At 36.4% G+C, this 19452-nt stretch overlaps 1 protein-coding gene across 4 annotated transcripts; it reads left to right on the forward strand.

Annotated features, from left to right (window-relative positions):
* The first annotated feature begins 656 nt into the window (after positions 1 to 656).
* Positions 657 to 19067, forward strand: LOC121327151 (serotransferrin-2-like). Of its 4 annotated transcripts, none has more exons than XM_041270995.1 (17): positions 657 to 732; positions 5775 to 5926; positions 6250 to 6352; positions 7867 to 8061; positions 8244 to 8376; positions 9138 to 9193; positions 9672 to 9835; positions 9997 to 10153; positions 10448 to 10620; positions 10966 to 11062; positions 11490 to 11519; positions 13890 to 14072; positions 14807 to 14963; positions 16436 to 16500; positions 17108 to 17298; positions 17699 to 17882; positions 18526 to 19067. In XM_041270995.1, exons 2-17 carry the CDS (start codon positions 5903 to 5905, stop codon positions 18567 to 18569), a joined length of 1956 nt encoding a protein of 651 aa, XP_041126929.1. In that variant the 5' UTR covers positions 657 to 732; positions 5775 to 5902; the 3' UTR covers positions 18570 to 19067. The 4 variants fall into 4 exon arrangements, with proteins under 4 accessions (XP_041126929.1, XP_041126927.1, XP_041126930.1 ...); XM_041270993.1 differs by lacking the exon at positions 657 to 732 and adding an exon at positions 739 to 839; XM_041270992.1 differs by lacking the exon at positions 657 to 732 and adding an exon at positions 4806 to 4973.
* Positions 19068 to 19452: the final 385 nt, after the last annotated feature.

Consider the following 19452-nt stretch of genomic DNA (forward strand, 5'->3'; position numbering starts at 1 on the left):
TTGATCTCTCGAACTCGCATTGATGGCAGAAGTTATCTGATGAATGTCCAATGCAAAGAATACGAGAGGTGTAAATCAAGGACTGCAAAACAATATTGTTGGATAAATGTTATAGGTCAGTGAATTAATTAATGAATAGCAATTATACAAAAATTTGATACAGTTATGTGATTTTAAACTTTTGTGTAATGTCCGGTTGCAGATTGGATTGCAGACTGCAGGTGGTACTGGCTGCCATCCCAGACTGATGTTGGTACGAGACGAGATTGAGTTTTACAGACTAGTTTCATGGTGCAAATGGAAACGTGGCTTAAGCGGCTCTCTAGATACTAGAAATGTGTGTGTGTGTGTACAGTACTTTTCCACTGTATCCTCTTAGCTTGGGACATGCTTTTAAGATGGTCGTTACCTTGAATGATAATACTAGTAATAATTTGTTAATTTTCAAATAGGAGTCTTGTTTATATTATATTTTTTGGCAGTGTCAGTAGGTATGTGATTTTAATTGTGAATGGTTTTGCATGTGGTGCCAAACAGTGCCCTGTGTGGTTTCTGAGCTCAGGCACACATTCTGTTTAAATCACATATTGTAACTTTTGTGTTGTGCAATACTTACTAACAAATATTAACATTAACCACCTAGCCATTGATTAACTGTTTTGTTGAATGTCCTGTATTTCCTAACCTTTTGGAATTTACAGTATTTGTAATGAAGCACTGTGCTAGGAACAGGTAAAAGTCATCTGTTTAAGAACTTTGGGTGTATGGGCAATCGGAACAAAAACCTATTAATTTAAGACATCTAGAATCAAACAACTAAGGAAATCAATGTGCCTACTGTAAGTTATTTTGTTGTCCTAGGTGGACAATGTCATTTTGTATTCATTTACTGGGACAGTTCTGTTTCTTTTTTAACTCACATCCCAAGATTTCAGTCTCTTTTCTTTCAGGGTTGCAGGTCTAGAAATACCAGAATGCAAAGTGAACCCAAATATGGTGGGATTTTACAGTGGAAAGTATTTTTATTTTGCGATTACAGTACAGTAGAACCTCAGAGTTATGAGCATCTTGGGAATGGAAGTCGTTTGTCAGTTTAAAATGTCTATAAGTATGAAAATTAGTTTTCAACGGCTTTAATAAATGTGTACACCTCCTATCTATACCTTCAATCTGATGAATAATACAAGGCTACAGCACAGTAATGCTATATTCATATTGTTCTGTTTCTAAAGTCTTTAAAACAGTAGTATAAATGGAAAAAGGCTACATTCAAGTTACCATTGAAATTGTAACTGTGGCATAAAACAATGGGTAAACATAGTGCTTGTTTTATTTTATTTTAAACAAAATGCATTGACGCAGCTTGCTCAGTCATCCAGCCTCCATGACCAGCACGCTGCTTATAGTCAGTTTGTTTGTTGTTCGGTAGACCGGTCAGTTTGTTTGTTGTTCGGTAGACCGGTCAGTTTGTTTGTTGTTCAATAGACCGGTCAGTTTATTTGTTGTTTGGTAGACCAGTCAGTTTATTTGTTGTTTGGTAAACCGGTCAGTTCGTTTGTTGTTTGGTAGACCAGTCAGTTTATTTGTTGTTTGGTAGACCGGTCAGTTCATTTGTTGTTCGGTAGACCGGTCAGTTCATTTGTTGTTTGGTAGACCGGTCAGTTCGTTTGTTGTTCGGTAGACCGGTCAGTTTGTTTGTTGTTCAATAGACCGGTCAGTTTATTTGTTGTTTGGTAGACCGGTCAGTTTGTTTGTTGTTTGGTAGACCGGTCAGTTTGTTTGTTGTTTGGTAGACCGGTCAGTTTATTTGTTGTTTGGTAGACCGGTCAGTTTGTTTGTTGTTTGGTAGACCGGTCAGTTTGTTTGTTGTTTGGTAGACCGGTCAGTTTATTTGTTGTTTGGTAGACCGGTCAGTTTGTTTGTTGTTTGGTAGACCGGTCAGTTTGTTTGTTGTTTGGTAGACCGGTCAGTTTGTTTGTTGTTTGGTAGACCGGTCAGTTTGTTTGTTGTTTGGTAGACCGGTCAGTTTGTTTGTTGTTTGGTAGACCGGTCAGTTTGTTTGTTGTTTGGTAGACCGGTCAGTTTGTTTGTTGTTTGGTAGACCGGTCAGTTTATTTGTTGTTTGGTAGACCGGTCAGTTTGTTTGTTGTTTGGTAGACCGGTCAGTTTGTTTGTTGTTTGGTAGACCGGTCAGTTTGTTTGTTGTTTGATAGACCGGTCAGTTTATTTGTTGTTTGGTAGACCGGTCAGTTTGTTTGTTGTTTGGTAGACCGGTCAGTTTGTTTGTTGTTTGGTAGACCGGTCAGTTCAGTTTGTTGTTTGGTAGACCGGTCAGTTTATTTGTTGTTTGGTAGACCGGTCAGTTTATTTGTTGTTTGGTAGACCGGTCAGTTTGTTTGTTGTTCAATAGACCGGTCAGTTTGTCTGTTGTTTGGTAGACCAGTCAGTTTGTTTGTTGTTTGGTAGACCGGTCAGTTTGTTTGTTGTTTGGTAGACCGGTCAGTTTGTTTGTTGTTTGGTAGACCGGTCAGTTTGTTTGTTGTTCGATAGACCGGTCAGTTAATTTGTTGTTTGTAACTCTGGGGTTCTACTGTAGTAGTAAAACCGAACAAAATATGCAGGTCTTAGGGATTTTTGCATGTTTAAAAATAAACTTATATACTCTCGCAAAATTGAAATTTACTAGTAATTGATAGAAACCTGGAATGGAAAAGTAATATCTTAAGAAACAATATATAGCCTAGATCCTGCATCCAGTGGAAGGACATATTGTCTGAAAGGTCCCGACTTGATAGTAAATCAGTTTACATACATTTGAAACGACTTTATTTTTATTTTTATTTTTTTACAACTTTATGTACAGGACAGTATATTTTTTATAGCCCAGACAGTTTGAAATGGTTAACAGTGATCTACAGTCTCCACTAGCTTATGACACAGATAGCACCCCGCTAGCTAATCAACAGAGACTATACAATGAGCTGTTCAGTTTGTAATTCACTGGTCAACACAGATAAAACATTATTGACTATGTAGTCTGAACCATCCACTCCAGACCGTAATTAACCAAACACACACGATTATACCCCATCCATTGTTCTGTGTCAGTTTAATTTCTTGTACCTTTTTGCTCTTGCCAATAATGGCTAACTTGTGATAGGGTTCCAATTTGAAGTGGACATTGATTAGTTACAGAAGTTGCTCAGTCTGAGAGGTCAGAAATCAAAAATCGAGTGGAGAGTATTGTTTGAGAGTATTATGTCACATTTTACATGGTGAGCTAGTTTTTCATGATACCTATAGTTATAAAAAACAGCTTATATTAACAGCTATTACTACTGACAGACACATTTAAATTGTAATAGAGACATGCATTGTAATGCAAATACATGTAATCAGTGAAGAAAGAAACATATACTTAGAGGGAGTTTGAATGATTTACTGTGATCAGGGCAGTTTAGTTCCATGGCTCATACAATGGGCACCTTACTGAGTAAATAACCACTGAGCTGATCCATTTATCACTCTGAGTGAGGCAATTCCATTGAAAATACTGCTGGTAAACATAGAGACACCTCTCCCTTCAGAACTACACCAGACATCTCCTGCAGACACATGTTCTAATAGAATAAATAATAATAATGAAGATGTGGGCTGAGTATGTCACAAGTAACTTAGTAAATTACATTAAGAAGACATTGTTGATTTTGAAATAAAGAATGATAAAAACACTATATTTAACTATTGAATACTACAGTATTGAAAATTGTAACCCATAGTAAAGTACAGTATGAAATAATGTACTGGAAGTATGCATACTCTACGGTCAATCGGAAGATAGACATGTGGATTAATACCATTGTGTGGTTAAAGGGTGATGCAAAACTTTTTAGCTTAACAAAGAAGTCAGAAACTAATTTATGTGGCATGTTATACCAAATAATACAAAATAGCAAGTTGCTTGAAGGAACATGTGATAGGATAATGCATGGTTAAAAGTGAGAACTGGTAGAAAACACTAGACTAGACCTGGGCTGCCCAGCTGATACAGTACAGTAGCTCTCAGAGCTCTTTTTTAGACCTGATGTATCCTTTTCAAAGCAATTGATTGGACTGAAAAGTCTTCAGGGGCAACCTCCTTGGTAGAAGCAAGATTGATATGCTTTAAAAAACGTTAAGGCTTTGTGTTAGTGTAGTCTGGTTGAATCATCTCTCTCTCTCTCTCTCTCTCTCTCTCTCTCTCTCTCTCTCTCTCTCTCTCTCTCTCTCTGGTTTGTGTTTAGTCAGTCTTTTATTTTATTATTTTATTATTTTATTTTTGTATGGCTCTTTAAGCACTCGCCGGTCAAACTTTTATTAAAGCGCTTTAGTTGATATATTTACCAATGTAGAAACACAGTAAAATGTATCAACAGGTAAAAACATGGTAGAGCATACTGTCTGGAAGCACTGTAAAGACCCGAGAGATTGGAAAACAGCACATTTACCGTGAAGTACCATGATAAACATCTATTTTCCTTTACATCGATACAACTCGTAAATTTGGCACCGTAACAAATGCTTTAGTCAGTCTCACCCCGTGAATTTACAGAATAGCTACGCAAAATGCTGCCTTCAGGGACCTGAAGTGGTAGTTTCGATAAAACAGTACACTGTTAGACATCTACCTTGGGATCATCATCAATCAATCAATCACACAGTACCCCTCCCTTTTACTGATCGAAAACCATTGACCTCTGCAGGTATTTGATAAGTCTGGACAAGGTCTTTTTTTTTTTTTTGCTAACTCAGCCAGCTCCGCGCCCTATAAAAAGGCAGCGAGCCAACAGTACAGTCTGCACAAACTCAAGGAGCAGTTTGTGATTCCAGTTCAGCAACTGATTAAAAAGCATCAACTGTCCTGCAGCTCTCCGCAGAGCACAGAGCCACCATGAACTGTATAATCCATGCGCTGCTGCTATTGGGGCTGACAGGTAACTAATATCTCCGTTTTCATCGTTTGCTGTTAAATATCTTTTTCCGCATACCCTTATCATTTAATCATAAAACGATCAGATATTATATATAGATATATATATATAGATATATATTATAATATATATATATATATATAATATAATCAGTAAGCTTCGAATACATTACATTTGAAGCTGGTACTTACTATTGTAGGCTACATATTAATAAACATGCGCTTGTTAAATAATGAATATCAAATAAAATAACTTATAATTTTATTGATTTCTGTGTGGCATTTTACAATTGATATTTTAAACTAACTGTCTAAACAGGTTTCCCAATGTTAGTTCAGAATTCTCCAAAGCTCATCTTTATTATGTATTATCAACCAGAACCCCACTCGTTATTGCTCGGCTGTTCATAGTATTTGGGTTCATAATTGTTTACTAATCTTGAATCGACTTTTATTCCATCAATTCTCGTACAGACAAGATGTATAGAAAATATTCATTAAGTATATGCCAGTATATCAGTTAGCTGCATATTTCTTTTTACTTATGTTGTAAGCTAAATGATTGATTATATGAAAACTCTATATATTTCAGTCTTTCTGTTTTTATTACTTTTAAATTGACCAAATGGAGGTGCTATCCTGTGCTGCAAACTTTACAATAAATGTCCAGTTAATAAAATGTGTTCAGTCAAATTATGTCATTTGGTTAAAAATGTTTATGCACTTGGTCAAATTCCTTGTTTGCCATGACTGCAATATTTCTATTGTAGAATAACTAGACGTCTTGTGTAACGTTTTCCTGCAGCTTATTCGTTTTCAGCACCAGCTGCCGATTCTGTCAGGTGGTGCAACAAGTCCCCCCAGGAGCAGAGGAAATGTGAAGCCCTGAAAACAGCTACCGGCCACTTTACCTGTCTGGAGAAAAAGGATACAATGCAGTGCATTGAAGCAATAAAGGTAAGTGTGACTAGAGTATTAATATAATGTCTGGGGGTGCCCAGTAGAACATGTCTGTTTATAACAAATCAATGTTAGGACAGCTTTCTTTCTTTGTGTTGTTTTAAGTAGCTTACAACTGAAGCTCAAACTCAGTCTTTCTAGTTTGGAACTTGGTGCTAGCAACCAGCAGGTCTTGATCTACACAATGGTGTATCTCAGTGCTATTTAAGAATTAAAACATCTGGGTGAAACCTTCTGAGTTAATAACGCCAGAGACCCAAATGAGTGTAAAATATGTAATATACAGGAGTAAGAGAAGTAAACATGTTCTTTTTTTTTAGAATCTGGTGGCAGATGCAGTAACCCTGGATGGTGGGGATATTTATGAAGCTAGCCTTACAAACCATGACCTTCACCCAATCATTGCTGAGGACTATGGTGAAAGTATGATAATCTATTTGACTTTACAGACTGTACACATTACAGAGGTATTCTCCAATGGAAGGGATTAGCCAAAACACACTTATTTTATCAAAAATAATACACCACACTGTAAAATATTGCATTATATTATACCAGAGATGCCTAACAACACTCCACTCTGTGTTTAAATTGCCCATGTAATATATTTATTATGGTTGGAGCTATTTGCGATTTGCCCAAAAAAAGGTCATATTCTTTCAGGAGAAATAAATCACCTAGAACTAAGCAACTGAGTCATTTTGAATATAGATTTTCCACAGTTGCCACAGTTGCAGCTGGGGCAAAAAATACAGTTGCACATCTCTAGTGGTCATTTGTAAAACCGACAGTAATTACTCTCGAAAGTCAGAAGCCTTTCTCTGTAGGTTGAAAAATGGGTATATAACCGGTGGAATATTCAGAAAATGTAAAAGGTCTAAGAACTTTAAGAAAAGAGGAGCTGTCACAAGAATAGAGAAACACAGTGCTCTCTGTCCTAACAAGAATAGAGAAACACATGGTTCTCTGTCCTAACAATGTCTCAGTACATTTGATAGGATAGTATGTGTGTGTGTGTGCCCACATATCACTTTTTTTAAACTGAAACTATTTGTTAGTTATATTAGGTATTGTCTTTCATTAGATGCACTTTATGGTTATAGTCCTTTGACTTGCAGCAGCAGTTTTTTACCTTTAACTAACTAGTTGATGGCAATATTTTAACATTACTGTTTACTCATGCCCTTGGCTAGGACATCTGGTGGCTTTATTGGCCACGGATAGTCACATGACTGGCACTGTTGGGAATGTCTTTGGGCAAATCACTGACAGTTTTTTGCAGCACAAGCATCAAAAAAGGAAATTCTGAAATGCACAAAAACAGAGTCTCCTACAAAAGTCCTGCTGTTAATTTTATGCACATCCAAAAGATTGCAGATGGTCCATACAGTTTATAACAGGGGATTAAAATGTATTATAGCTAACAAAATTATTTAATAAATCTTGCCAATTGTGCACTTTGATTCACTATATAGGTCTCAAATGTGCAGTTTTGAAAGACAAAAAAACATGTTATAGCAAACATGTATTGTCATTGTAAAACATTTGGTGAATGAAAGTTCCTTCCAGGAGGTCTGTTACTGCTTCACTTCCTGTCATTTCACCCCAGCTGTGTCTTTGGGGTAAAAGCTGATAACTGGCTGCAAAGCATATCTGTCATTGGAGGAAGCAGCTGGTTGGTTACTGACTTAGGAAAAGGTCCTGAAAGGGTGGGGATGATTTCACTCAGGACAAGACAATCTGAAAGCATGCACTGCAAACAGATAATTCTATAACCTGGTATCAGATATCATGTTTTAAAGTGAAAGGTTTTGTAAGAAAATTGAAGAGATGTAAAATGTATTGGAGTATTTTGTCAGCTGAAATCACTTTAAATAGTTTACTTTAGACCAAAGCAAATCTGAAATTCTAATGGTTAATGTTTTTTCCCCCCATAGGAACTTCTGATACTTGCTACTATGCTGTGGCTGTTGTCAAGAAGGGCAGTAACTTTTCTTTCAGAGACCTACAGGGAAAGAAGTCCTGTCACACTGGACTGGGCAAGTCTGCAGGCTGGAACATCCCTATTGGGACTCTGGTATCTGAGGGGATCCTAAAGTGGGACGGGCCGGAGACAGAACAAATTGAAAGAGGTAAGAGCAATAGAACTTCATCATTTCATGATGTTAAATAAAAAAATCTTTGATGTTAAATAAAAAAAAAATTGTTTTACAGCACTTTGGATTGATGGCTAGGTTTGGATAGATGATTCACTTTTTATTACTCTGAATTTTGAATAGGACCCAAGTTAGAATTGTTTTCTCCTCCCTTGCAGCTGTCTCCAGGTTCTTTTCTGCAAGCTGTGTACCAGGAGCAGCCAAGGACCTCTACCCAAAGCTATGTGAGCTGTGTGCCAACTGCGCCCGTTCACACGTGGAACCTTACTACGATTATGAAGGAGCTTTCAAGTAAGTTCTGCTTCATAACTAATCTCATATTAAAACATGTTTTGTGTTCAAGGTGCTGTAAAATTACACGGTTGGAATCGGAACAGATATTTACTGGCCACTTACTGGGCTCCCAGCTGGTATTGCAAAAGTTTCAGAGCAAATAGATCTGTTTAGGGTAGCAGACCACAAACAGACTTTGCAGATTTTTAATGGAACCACTTTTCTACTACTGGTTTGCTTTTTTGTTTGTTTAAACTTCATTTTTCCATTTGAGGTGAAGCCCATTTACTGTACGCTAAATATTTGTCATGGTAGTACTCAGTGTCCACTCTCCATTCACGTCCTGTTTTGTACAAATAAAGTGGCCCTATCTGATCCTGCCTCTGTTCTTTTGGGTGGTATAAAGTGTAAAGGCCTATTACCTGTAATGCAGGAAGTAAGTTTATTGTGTCGGGGAAAAATCTGAAAAACAAAACAATTATATATCTTCTATTTCACTTACAGTGGCAGTGTATTGGCACATAGCCTTGCTAGCCTGTCCTGGAGGATCCTACACCCTCTTACACACCCTTCCAAAGTTTAACCTCTTTTGAGGATACTGCCTGTGTCTTGTACCAATTGTATTGTCATGTTGTTTTTTTGTGATGGACTGCTGATGTGGGACAACAGAATTACTTTCACTAACCCAGGCTCAGAACCCAGAAAAACAATTTCACGTTTACCATTTTAATTTCTGTTCCGTTAGTTAATGACATTCTCATTTCCTCGACTTTGTTCAGATGCCTGAAGGATGGCAAAGGCGATGTTGCATTTGTCAAACACCTTACAGTCAAGGGTAAGCATAAAATCTCCCCTCAGTTAAACCCAACAAATTTGTCTTTAAAATGTGATAGTGCAGTTAGTGTTTGGCCATCAGTGAGAAAACAGTATGAAACCTGGCAGGTTGAAACAGTGGACCATGTTTAACAAATAATTATTAACAAACAACATTAGAAGAAGAAAAATGGTTCCAATTGTAGCAGCTTTTGAACTAAATAACAAAACAAGTAACACTTTTGATAAAGAGTACAGATTTTTTTTTTTTTTTATTGGAACTTTACAGTGTTAGCAATTAAGTTGTATTTAGTTTTTTTGGTACTAGCGCCATAATTAAAATAAAATCCTATGTGTCTATGAACTTGGTCCTCATCATTCCCAGCCAAAGGGAAAGTATTGTCATAAGCCTTGTAAATAAATAGAAGGCAGCTACATTGCTTTTTATTAAATGTCTCGAAATAGTTTTCTTAACAAACTTGGTATTTTTTTAATTTTAGATGCTGACCCAAATGAGTATGAGTTGCTGTGTAAAGATGGCTCTAGAAAAGAACTTAGTGATTATTTGTCCTGTAGTCTGGCCAGAGTCCCTGGACATGCTGTTGTAACCAGGAACGATAAAGTCTTGGCACATAAAATTTGGCAGTATCTTGAAGATGCAAAGGTATTGTTCCTCTACATACAAATAGTGCCTCATTCAAAGAAACAGGCACTATTGTCAAGAGTTGCACAAATTATATAATGCTACAGATCTGTTGTCTTGCCCATCATAAAAAAGTAAATTTTTCAAAGGAACACCTTCTGTTCTCTGATGCCCTTTCTCAGAGCACATTCCCCAACCTCTTCAAGTCTGCTGATTATGGAGGCAAGAACCTGATGTTCAAAGATTCTACGAAGAAGTTGGTGCTTGCCCCTGACAACATGAATGCCTATCTGTACCTGGGAGCGGAGTACATGCACATAATTCAAGCTCTCAAGAAAAGTAAGTGGAGATCTTAGCAGAGACGTAATCCCCACATACGTTTTAACCAGACTGCACTAAGACTGAGCTTCAGTATGCATCAATTCAGTGTGCATCAATTCTGCTGATTTTCACTGTAATTATACCATTCCCTTGTATTCTTTTCAAGCCCACAAAAGGCCTTAAATTGAATACTTTGTTGTTGAAATGAAAAGAGCCATATTGAGATACTCAATGAGCGACCCTTAGGCATTACTATTATTTCACTTAAAGTCAAATCATTTTTGCTTATGCTTTTTTTTTTTTTTTATTCAGAGGAACCCTCCAGTGCCCCCACAGATCCAGTGAAATGGTGTGCGGTTGGTAAGAAAGAAAGAGAAAAGTGTGACACATGGTCCATCAACACGTGCACCATGGCTGAATGCGATAAAGGAAAGATTAAGTGCATATCTGGAGGTTCTGTTGAAGACTGTATTGAAAAGATCATGGTAAATACTGCCTACATCTTATCATGCCAGTAAGCAAGTCTTTATTGGAGGATAAACACATGGACATCTAAGAATGAGGCAACAGACAAGTTAATTTCAGCAAATGCATACTGTGGTAGTTCTATTAAAGGTAGTACATATTTCATTTTTAGTCTTATAGACCCTTTTAAAAGGAAACCTAATTATCTTATTATGATGGATATTCTTCAGCACAAGAGTTTTGTTTTAGTTGCTGTTTGGATGTAAGCAATTCTACTCTACTTTTTAATGAGAATGTGAATAGCTTTGTGTTTAAAGCAGTGGCTGGGATTGAATTTCTATGACAGTCTTGTTTGTCTCTCGCAGAAAAAGGAAGCGGATGCTGTCACCATGGACGGAGGCTACGTCTACACAGCAGGGAAATGCGGCCTTGTGCCCGTCATGGTAGAGAGCTACAAAGCAGGTAAGGAGCACTGACACTTTGACTGCTTAGGGCTTTGTTTTGAAATGAATGCAGCACTGAAAAGAAATACATCTCTCTGAAAAGAAATACTTCAACCGTATGAATCCAGTTCAAAACAAAATAATCATAATTATAAAAGCATAGTGACGCTTGTATCTACACTGAAAGAATGACTCCTTTAAAAGGTAACTGTGGTATTCCATGGTAAAAGCATACCAAAATGCAAGAAAGCAAGGAAATGACTGCGGTATCTTCATTATGTGAAAACCTTGCACTTCCACAAGAACCCAATCGAAGACTGTTAGTCTGAGTGCTGATGGAATAATGTTATGCACAGTGTTAATGAGTCAGGGATTACTGTATGTGTAGGGGGCTATTGAAGGGTAAACAGCAAAAAGTGAATTTTAACTTTTCTCTTAATCCACAGATGTATGCGCATCATTAGCAGCAGAAAAAGGTAAAACTAGCTTTTTTTTTTCTTTTGTATGTATCTTGTTTCAGTTCCATTATAATGTATCCTATATATCAGGAATTCCCAAACTTTTTTACCCGAGGCCCACCCGTTCATCTGCATTATGCACCACAGCCCACTATTAGCATTCCTTGGGGAAAATGTCAAATTAAAAACATTGTATATGTTTAAAACTGTAACATTATAAATAAACCTAATTTAAAATGTCCTTTATTCATTTGAATAAATATTGTGAAAGATGGAAATCACATAGAATCAGTTTTGAAACACTTTCATTTTAATAAATAAAATAAACTGCAAAAACTAAAACGTCCAGCCGTTACCTCTCACGTTGAACTTTCATGCATACAAAAAGACGAATGCACACAATACAGAAGGAAATGACAGCCTTGCATAAGTTACTTTTTTGCCAATAGTCTGTACAACCAAATACAACTTGCAAAATCACATTCAGTTGGCTTGCAACATCCAAGCAACCCCCTCTTACCAAAAGAAAACTTCTGAAAATAATTCCATCTGCAGTGAAATTTAAATCAGTCAAAAAACGTTTTGTTTTAATTATTATTTTCCAACAAAACATATTCTAGCGTTATTTTAAGACGACTGTGAACGAGCCAGTAATCAAAAAAATAGAAGTATATCCAAACATTTTAATAAATCAATTACCGGTATTAACACTATCAGTTTGATTAATAACTTGATTTAGTTACTATTGAAACATACATCAAAGTACTCAATATTTTAAATGTTAATAGTTAATCAGTCACAAATATGTATTCATCATAGGCATCAATTGAATTTGATCAAGTACAAAAGTTAGTATGAAAATGTTTCTACAAAAGAAAAAAAAAACATTCTAGCACCTCAAAACTGAGCCCACGGTACAAACGCATTCAAACTCCTGCAGCTGCCTTTTCTGTTTTTTATACTTTTTAAAATGTATTTTTTGGTAGCGTATTCAACACATTGTAATTGTATTAATAGTGAACACACTTTTTACATCTGCCAGCAGAGGGATCACGTGCCTTAACACTGCCCTGTTGTCAGAGCTCTTGCTTTACATCCCACCTACAGATAGGCAATCTGTAGAGATGGGTATAGCTGCAAGTTCAGAGATCTTGCTTGTGGTGGCCTGTGGTGGCTTAGATATGGTGGCCTATACGAGCATGGCATTGTGGCTCTCGAGAGGTTTGATATTTGAGACAGAAATAAAATCAACAGCAGCATGCGATGTTGTTCAGACCAACTGGAGAAGCGAAGGGTGATGAATGCGATAAGTTTAAATTCGCCCCATGTGTTCAATAATGCACAATTTTAATTAAGAAAATAATTGTGAATGACCTTAAAGGACTCATTTGAGAAATGTTTAATGCAAGGACAAACAATCATATATATATATATATATATATATATATATATATATATATATATATATATATAATATATTATATATATAAATCGTATTTTTATTCATGCACAACTGAAAATATAATTTAGTAATAAAAAATGAACCTAAATGTGTTTATAAAAATGCACAGCAGTAAAACAGTTCATGTCATAGCATAGGCCACCATGAGCAAGATTTCCGAACCTGCAGTTATACACTCTTGAATCTGTTAGCTCTGATTTGTGAATTTCTGCTTGATTGACAGTCCTCCAATACTGCCTTTCTACACTATAGTCCGCCACCGTCTGCTTTTCACTATTAATAGAAAAAAATACATAATGTCATTGCTCCCATAGCCCACCCAGGACCAATTTGAGAACGTCTGCTATATATAACAGTACAAACCAGATTCATGCACATTACTGAATAGGAACCAAAGAAAGGGAATTACAGTAGATCCTGTTCAGCAGTCAACCTACATGCCAGAAGAGAAACTGTATGAATGGAAGCACTTTAAGCAACCAGCAGCCATCAGGATGCCGTGCATATTTTCTGTAAACATGCAAACTGTCTGCTGATCAGGAAGGGTTAATTGGTGAACAATGTATTAACACTTGCAAAATAAACATAAAGAGCACAGTTTTGTGTAGATAGACAATGGTATGTAAGGAAAAGTCATTTTCATGTAAAAGCAAAAATCTATTTTGATCAATTTCTGTCAAACAGCTCTAAATTAAACTTTTACCATATAAATCTATATACCTTTATATATATATTATATATATATATATATATATTAGATATGTATAGATATATATATAACGTATATTGTATGTAACAATGGATTTATCGCCATAATTTCATTAACAGATCATGCAGCCGCCATTACTTTTGACACCTAACTCTACTATCTACGTTTTTTAATTCTTAAATATAACTTGTTTGTGTGTTCTTCCTCTGTCCAACAGCCACACGAATTCCTTGTTTTTCCTGCTCCTACTATGCTGTGGCAGTTGTGAAGAAAGACTCTCCACTCACCTGGGCCTCCCTACAAGGTGCAAAATCCTGTCACACAGGCTTGGGACGGACTGCAGGATGGAACATTCCAATGGGAATTCTCAAGAAAAGTGCTATCAAAGACTGTGACTTCAGTAAGTACTGGGTGCACTTTCTCCCTGAAAAAATACTTACATCTTACCTGCTCTCACTTCCTTCTGCTGCATACAGAGATCTCATATGTTGCCTGTGAAAGAAGCTCATTGCAAACATGTTTTTATTCATTTTAAATATACTATGTTATATAATCATTTCTAGTAGCCAGTTAGTGTTGCCTAGGTTACCTTAGCAGTGTTTTGGGAGTTGAAGAATATCACTGGCTGGAACACATGGCAGTCATCACAGGAAGCATCTGGTTGGTTAATGACAGGAACTATGGCACAGAGACAATTTCAGTATGCAGAGGAGCAAGGCAACCTGAGGCGTGCAAAGTGAAAGTTTTCTGTAACGTATTTATTTATTTTTTTGAATATACAGATTAAATATCCTGAGTCCTACAAAGTGAACAGACAGTTTTCAGTAACTGTAATCAATCCAGTTTCAGATAGATTCAGTAGCTTGATCTTAAAAGATATTTTGAGCTGCAACCTGACCAAACCAAATATATATATATATATATATATATATATATACACACACACACACACACACACAATGTAAACTGTGCCTGAAAAGTAACTGTATTTAAAAAACATTTTCAAAGTAATGTCACTATTTTGTTCAGGTCACTTGTAACTAATTTTATTCAACGGCAACTTTCCCGACACTGAGTAGAAGTGAACAGCTTCTCCAGCACTGCATGCTGAATTGTCACTTTTTCTTTAAACAGCTAAGTTCTTCAGCCAGAGCTGCGCTCCCGGAGCAAACAAAACCTCCAGCTTGTGCTCTCTGTGTGCTGGAGATAAAAAGGCAACTATTGGAGGCGACAACTCGAAATGCTTAGAAAATGACTCTGAGTCATATTATGGATATGCTGGGGCACTCAGGTAAGTTTACACCATTCACTTCTCACTAGAGTGCAAATAGATTAGCCCCAGAACAGTGCAGTGTCTCCAAAGAATCCACAGCATTTGGGGCTGGCCATTGTTTGAAATGAGTGATTTGTTTCAAGTACTGTACTGGTCATAAACTGCCCTATAATAAAAATGCCTAGTCTAGTTTTTTTGATGCTTTTCTGATTTAAACTGAAATCAGTAATTACCATTTAAAGATAAATACTTTGCACACTTATAGAATTGTGATATACTGTAGTGTACTGGATTCAGCAGCTGTAAACAGCAGGCATTTCATTGCGTTAGCATGCTTCACAAGTGCTAATCAATAATAATAATAATAATAATAAAAAAAATAATAATAATAATAATTAATAATAATAATAATAATAATAATAATAATAATAATAATAATAATAATAATAAACTTTACTTTGTATAGCGCCCTTAAAAGCAGTCATCTCAGAGTGCTTCACAATTAATAGTACTGCAATATATAAATAGATTATGCATAAAAATACACAAGGAAATAAAACAATCATAAAAATCATAAAAACGCCTTTCTAAAAAAGTAGGGCTTTAAAACTGAGTCCTTGATCTCTAGTGGAATAGAGTTCCATAATTTGGGGGTATAGCAACAGAAGGCTCTGTCGCCCATAGAGCGCAGGCGAGCAGGCAGGACACACAGCAGTCTGAGATCAGCAGAGCGGAGGTTGCGAGTGGGAGTGGAAAAAGATAACAGATCAGTCAGAGATAAGTCAGAGCTTGCCCATGAAGAGCCTTATATGGCAGCATTAAAATTTTAAAGTCAATTTTAAACCTGATAAGCGGCCAGCGCAAGGCCTCCAAGACAAAAGTGATGTGATCTCTTGAACGGGACCGAGACAAAATTCTGAATTCTGCAGAATTTTGAATGAATTGAATTGTAGTGAGGATACTATTAGACACCCCAGCGAGCAAGGCGTTACAGTAATCGATCCTGGAGAAAACAAAAGCATGAACCAGTTTTTTAGCTGCAGGTAGAGAAAGCATGGGACGCAGTAAAATCCCTCTTACCTCATATTAGTACCAGCAATATTAGCACTGGTCCCTGTTTTTTTTTCCTTTTTTAGTTCTTTTGCTTGTATTTTATGCTTTAATTTAGAATATTCAGAGATTTCAAAACTGTAGATAAAGTTATTGCAACTTACTGGTACCTAATCCCTTTAGTTCAAACTCTATGCAAGTCCATGTGACCAGCAGCAATTTATTTGTAGTATTACATTTGAAATATTTACATATCGTAAAATAACTTTTAAAAAGTGTCCCACAATCATGTTCAATTTTAGTAGGATAATTCAAATACCCCTGTAGACCTGATAGTGTTAATTCAAATACTACTTTTAACTGAACTAAATATTAATTATAATGGAGATATTCAGCATGGCTTTAAACTTACTGTAGACCACTTTTGTTTCTTTGTATAGGTGTCTGATCGAAAGAGGAGATGTTGCCTTTGTTAAACATACAACTGTGTTTGACAATACTGAAGGTACTGTAAGAAACTGTACATCAATTCAATCTTTGATGTATTCATTCTGCAATTGAATACCTAGTGTGAGGATCATTAATCACAAGAAATAGTCATATCTCAGATATAACAATAATACTGCAGAATTCAGCAGTGGTTTGGAATGCACTTTTTCAGTGGCTCGCCTAGTAAAGGCACTACCATGTGGAATGCAGGGTGTGTCATGAAATTGAGCTCACTGGTTCCAATCCAGGTTGCGCCGACTTGCCAGTCTGGGCTGTGGGCCCACAGGAAACTCTACTGAGTTTTAGGGAGGAAAATCGACTGGGGATAAAGAAGAAAATGAGAGACTACTAAATGTAATTTATATAGCACCCTCCGAAACCAAGCTACCAACTGTCATTGCCCCACCTACAACAAAATTATTACATTGTTTTTGAAGTTCATTTCATAACACATATTTCATTCAGTGCTATCCCATCACTCCATTTTAGGCTCATTAAGTATTAAATTGCCAACTGTGCTGATCCTCACATGTATACTGCATAAATATGAATGCTGCAGTTCAGTGATGGGTTTTGATAGATTTTTATCAGAATTTTAAACTAATGAAACACTTTTTTTTTAGGAGATAATATTCCTAAATGGGCCAAGGGCTATAAGCCTTCTGACTTCAAGCTGCTGTGTCGCAACGGTGCAACAGAAACTGCTCACCCCAGCGAGTATGAGAAATGCCATCTTGCTAAAGTCCCAGCACATGCAGTCATGACTCGTCCAGAAAGCAGAGATGTGGTCGTCAGGTTACTGAAGGAGCAGCAGGTTTGTAAAGACCATTCTGACTTGATGATTAAAATCCTTTCACTAAAATACTGAGAACCAAACACTTTAAAGTGACACCATAAATGATGCCATTTTTGTTTTATGCTAGGTCAATTACACTCCAATGATCTAGCTGCAATCAGGTTGTGACCTACACCACAGGAAGTGATCAGATACCAGCGTTATGCAATTGCAATTTTGTAAAAAATCTATATTCCAGTGTGACCTTGCATCAAGAGATCAGTGCTATTCAAACATGTAAAGGTCGATATACACTGTTGACTGTTTTCACACTGTAATTTATTGTTTGAGAGAATGACATGATTCGTTGATACTGTACACCTTGATCCATATCTTTTAATCAAGAGATTATCATAACTCCTTCTATTTGTACATACAGAAAGAGTTTGGTTCTTCTCAAACTGATGCAGATAGGTTTAAGCTGTTCAAGTCGGAAACCAAGGACCTTCTTTTCAAAGATTCCACAAAGTGCCTGATAGAGGTCCCTGCAAGAACTGTCAAAGACTTTCTTGGAAAGGAATATTATGACTCTGTAACAGAACTCTCAACATGCACGGCATCAGGTAAGTAGCGCCTGAGCAATGTTAGTCTAAAGATGTCCAGGGTGTTTAACTAAAAAGCTGCTGTCTTTAATGATGAAGGGTTTAAATACTGTAGAATCATTTTAATTATATCTGTTTATTTGGGGTTAAAAAAAAAATTCATGAGGGCACAGACAATCACTGAATGAGCCAAGAAATCACAGTAAACATATGCACTGTAAGTCCACCTATACCAAGATATACAGTAGTAGAATGTTTTAAAGTAACAAGATTAAGAAAATGTTCTAAATAGCATTAATGACTCAATGAGGTCTATTTTAATCCTGACCCCCCTATTAGTATCAGTAAATATAATTAAAAAAATAGTGGGAAACTTGCCAAGCTACTAAACAAATTTACATCTTTAAAAAAAAAAAAACTGTGTGTACACGCTTGTGTGTGTGTGTTTGTGTGTGTGTGTGTGTGTGTGTGTGTGTGTGTGTGTCTTAAGAAAATCTCACCAAATTATAATTAATTGGTGCAATGGCTTTCTAATGTTTTAGAATAAAAACAAGTACTGTAAGGAGTTAGAAGGATCTAGTAAAATGTATTGCAAAGATTTCAGCAAATACCTTGTGATGAAGTAAAAAGGGAGATTCTACAAAATGTGTTCTTTTTATTGCAGAACTCCAGAAAGCATGTACATTCCACAAGTGCCAGCAAGCTTAAAAACACCTGTGAGCTTCTTCAGGACCTGTGCTGTTGAATTCTACACATGTAATTGTCTATCTTTACTAACATGCAGTTACCTTTAGGAAAGGTGGAGGGGAGGGGAGGAGGGCATAGATCTGAGTCTTCCAAATGTTTGTAAAAGAAAATAAATAAAACACTTTTCACACTGGATACTGCACCTATTTGTTTTATGTCCCATCCAGTGATTCTGATGGTGTTCGTCCAGTTCAGATATCATATAAAAGTCGTGAATAGCATGTTATTCAATCAATCAGTTAGTTTCCAAGATACACTCAACCAATAAGTCAGTAGTACAAAAAAGAGAACAGTATGCGAAAAAAAAACTATTTCATAACAAAGACTAATTTTCTTGTTTAATGGCACATAATGTGAAATTAAGAATATTTATGTACAATAGAGTTCAAACCCAAGCAATAAATGTGTCACATTTATTTGGGAAATATTTCTGTATTTGCTGCACCCTCCCCCTCCCTGTTTGAGAGCACCTTCCTAGTTCTGTTAGTTTTTCCTTTTGCAAACACAGCAGGGGGTACATGCTTTGTGACTATGATTCTTAAATCATAATTAGAACTTCAAACTGAGCCGGAGAGAGATATGTTTCAAAACTCTGTTGTGCTGTGCCAGTGTACTGCATTTCAGTGTCCGTGATCCTTAGCGATATTAGAAAATGCATGGCAAACATTAGCTCTCCATTTGATTCTTACTTATTTTGGCAAAGATTTAAAGCTCTTCTCCCTATAAAAGGGCTGTGACTGAGCAGAAAAAAACAAACAATTCAGCCTCTGCTGGAAAAAACTGCCAAAAGCACTAGCATTTTCTCCTGCCATCCTTCACAGATCTGTAGCAGCTACACATGCCT

The sequence above is a fragment of the Polyodon spathula genome, chromosome 14 (genome assembly GCF_017654505.1).
Source record: "Polyodon spathula isolate WHYD16114869_AA chromosome 14, ASM1765450v1, whole genome shotgun sequence".
Taxonomy (NCBI): domain Eukaryota; kingdom Metazoa; phylum Chordata; class Actinopteri; order Acipenseriformes; family Polyodontidae; genus Polyodon; species Polyodon spathula.